The sequence below is a fragment of the Amaranthus tricolor genome, chromosome 4, assembly GCF_026212465.1.
Source record: "Amaranthus tricolor cultivar Red isolate AtriRed21 chromosome 4, ASM2621246v1, whole genome shotgun sequence".
Taxonomy (NCBI): Eukaryota; Viridiplantae; Streptophyta; class Magnoliopsida; order Caryophyllales; family Amaranthaceae; genus Amaranthus; species Amaranthus tricolor.
Genome location: NC_080050.1, coordinates 9,761,125 through 9,764,352, shown reverse-complemented (window position 1 = coordinate 9,764,352; position 3,228 = coordinate 9,761,125). Strand labels below are relative to the sequence as shown.

Here is a 3,228-nt window from a genome sequence, read left to right as displayed (position 1 = left end):
TTTATCATTAAATTTTAAACTAATTATCAAAAAAATTATGAATTGTTAAGCTTTTTAAAGCGAACCTAGAAATATTCAAGATGAGTTAATTCCTATAACACCTCAAGGACTCATATGAGAAATAATATTCCACATTAAATGCACTGTTTGTGCATCTATCATTAAAGTAGTACATAATATTTTTAGAAGTTTTACTATCATCTTAAACTTTTAATTGAGTTTTTTAATTGAGTTTACAATATTTATTGTATATTCTATCAAATAATTCCATGCTCAAATATTTAACATTTATTATTTTGAAAATATCTTTACAAACAATAATATACACATTATTTCATACTTCCTCCGTTCCATAATACCCGCTACATTTTCTACTTTTGTCAATTTCATATTACTTGCTACATTTCCTTTTTTAGTAATAAAACAATCATTTAAAGTTTTACCTATCCCTATTTTTATCCTACTTTATACTCTATACTTTATAATAAAATACTATACTATACTCTATAAAGTAACCTAACACCTATTTTTCCTTTTTCTTTTTCAATTAACAATAATAAAATATTATACTCTATAAAGTAAACAATCAGCTACAGTGTAGGTCAATCACTTTTCTTAATTCCCGTGCCCATGCAGATGTAGCGAAAATTTTATACTTATTGAAATAGTTGCTTAGCTAGCTAGTACTAGTGTCTTTGAGGAATGATATTGACTTTGCTTGATGACCACTTAACTAATAGTCTTATTTGATAATATAGTAAAAGTAGTATTTAACTAACATAACATAATGAAATTATGTCAAATAAAATAATTTGATTATGATGAAGTTAATAATTACAACCACTTTTACAAAAATGGACAAGCTAATATTATGGATCCCTACCAAAAAAGGATATACCCTACAAAAAATGCTTCAAATATTGGTACTAGATCAAGAAATTATTGTAATTTTCTATCATCATAAAATTTTTGCCTAAGGTAGTTGAAATGTCTATGGGAATCTTTGTCATCAAATTTAATAAAGTAAGTTAGTGAAATTATAGACACTCCAAACAAATGTTAATTGTCTTCTCTATTTGATATTAATGAAATTATGTATACTCTTAGACCATAGTAGAATAACCTCCTTTTGAATTGTTATAAATTATATAGGTGTCTCCTCTATAATTATATTTTGCCAATTAAATGGAATGCATTTTTTTGTTAGAATCAAAAAAAATTAATCAAGATTTATTAATATTAAATTAGTTCAAACAAAACCTACTAGTGTAAAATAATATGAAAATGAACGTTATAAAAAGGTAATATATTTACAGCCCTAATGTATATAAAACTTAATAAACTCTGATTACCATGAGACAAACCCATATAAACAGTTTAATTTTCTAATTAATTACTTTAAAATTATAAGTGATCACTTTAATGCAATTAATGTACATGAGTCTGCGCAATAGAAATAGTTTTATCATAAGACTAAGAATTTGTGACTTTTTTGAGAGGAGGGAGTATGAATTAATTTAGAATCTTATAATTGAAGTTGAAGAAATACAAAAACAATGTGTTTAGGTTGTGTTTGGAAAGAGTTAATTCATTTTAAATTGTAGATTTTATTTATAAAATTATAAAGGAAAATTTTGAGAATAACAATGTTTCTAAAGTCATTTTTAAATTCTCAACTTTGCCTACTTTTAAAACGATGAAATTGGCCCAAATTTAAAATATAATTTTATTGATTTGTTAAACAATAAATTTGAGTTAATTCTACATTTCAAATGAAATTATATTCCCAAACATAATATAAGGATTTTTGAATATTTGTTTATTTATTGAGTCTTCATGCTTAATTACAAAATTATTAGGCTAATCATAAAAATTAAATGAACATATTATAGACTTATTGTAGCTTTCTAAATTAATATTATTCTAATCAATTACGAATATTCTAATTATATTATGATTTCCTACAGAAATACTTGCCTTTTTTTAAATAAAATCACACCTACACCTAAAAATGAAATAAGTATAGCTGAAAAAGTTTGTACAATTCTTTCTTTTTTTTTTTTTTTTAAAAAAAAAAAAGAAAGTTCCAATAATGGACCCTAAAAAATAACATGGATAGCCCTATAAAAACGCTCAAAATACCCTTCCCCACAATTCCATTGTTTTTCTCTATCCCCTGTTTCTGTCCTTTGATTCTTACAAAAACACAACACAACTCCACTTCCATCAAACTCAAATCAAAAACCGTCTCACAGTTTTTCTTTCTTCCTCCATTTTCAAAACATTTTTCTCTATTCTCACGAAATCTTCATCAATGGATACCTACCATGAAATCGACACCATTAAACTTGAGAAACTGAAAGCGATGCAGCGTTACAGAACTTTCAACAAGATCGCCAACATTATCCGTATGCTAGAAATCATTGTTGCAATAAGTTTCATCTCCTACTCAATTTCCTTCGGTTCGTCCTACTTACCGGCACTTTTTGAACTCGCCGATAAATTTCTCCGGCGACTTTCTTCCTTAATTTTTAGTCCTCACTTCGTTTTCGTAATCGGAAACATAATCATCGTAACGCTGTTCGCAAAATCTTCCTCTGAGAAAACCTCTTTCACTTCCAATAATGCCGGTGAGGAAATATTCGGTGAAGTCGAAACCGTAGTCGCTGAATCTCCAGTGGTGGTCAAGGAAGTTCCAGCAGTGGAGGTGAGAGAAAAAGAGGAGAAAATTTACCGAAGGACGAAATCGGCAGGAGAAATAGTGGTTGTAAAAGAGGATGAGAAGAAGGTTTTACAACGTTCGGAGACGCAAATCCGCCGGAAAATTGAAAACACTGAGAAAAATCCTGTGATTTTAAGGAGAAAAGGTCGGACGTTTGAAGAAGATGAATTGAGTAATGAAGAGTTTAGAAGGAAAGTTGAAGCGTTTATTGAGAGACAACAAAAATTTTTAAGAGAAGAAAAATTAGCTGTTATTGTAAGTAACTAAGTAAGTAATTAGTAGTGATAATATAATTGTTCTATAAGAGCAATTCGAAACAAAAATTGTTCTGTAATAAAAGGTTAATTTTACAGAGCAAAAAAAAAAAAAAAAAAAAAAAAAAACTAAAAACAGAGGGAAAACAGTGTATGGAAGGAACTAGGAAGTGTTGTTTTTTTGACACTTTCTCAATGGGATTTTAACTACTACTATTTGATTATCTTGCTCTGTTTTGTAATGTTAATCTA

General features: G+C 27.7%; 1 protein-coding gene across 1 annotated transcript; it reads left to right on the top strand.

Annotated features, from left to right (window-relative positions):
- The first annotated feature begins 2,314 nt into the window (after positions 1–2,314).
- Positions 2,315–2,989, top strand: LOC130810719 (uncharacterized). The gene has a single exon (XM_057676854.1). The coding sequence runs from the start codon at positions 2,315–2,317 to the stop codon at positions 2,987–2,989; it is 675 nt and encodes a 224-aa protein (XP_057532837.1).
- The last annotated feature ends 239 nt before the right edge of the window (positions 2,990–3,228 follow it).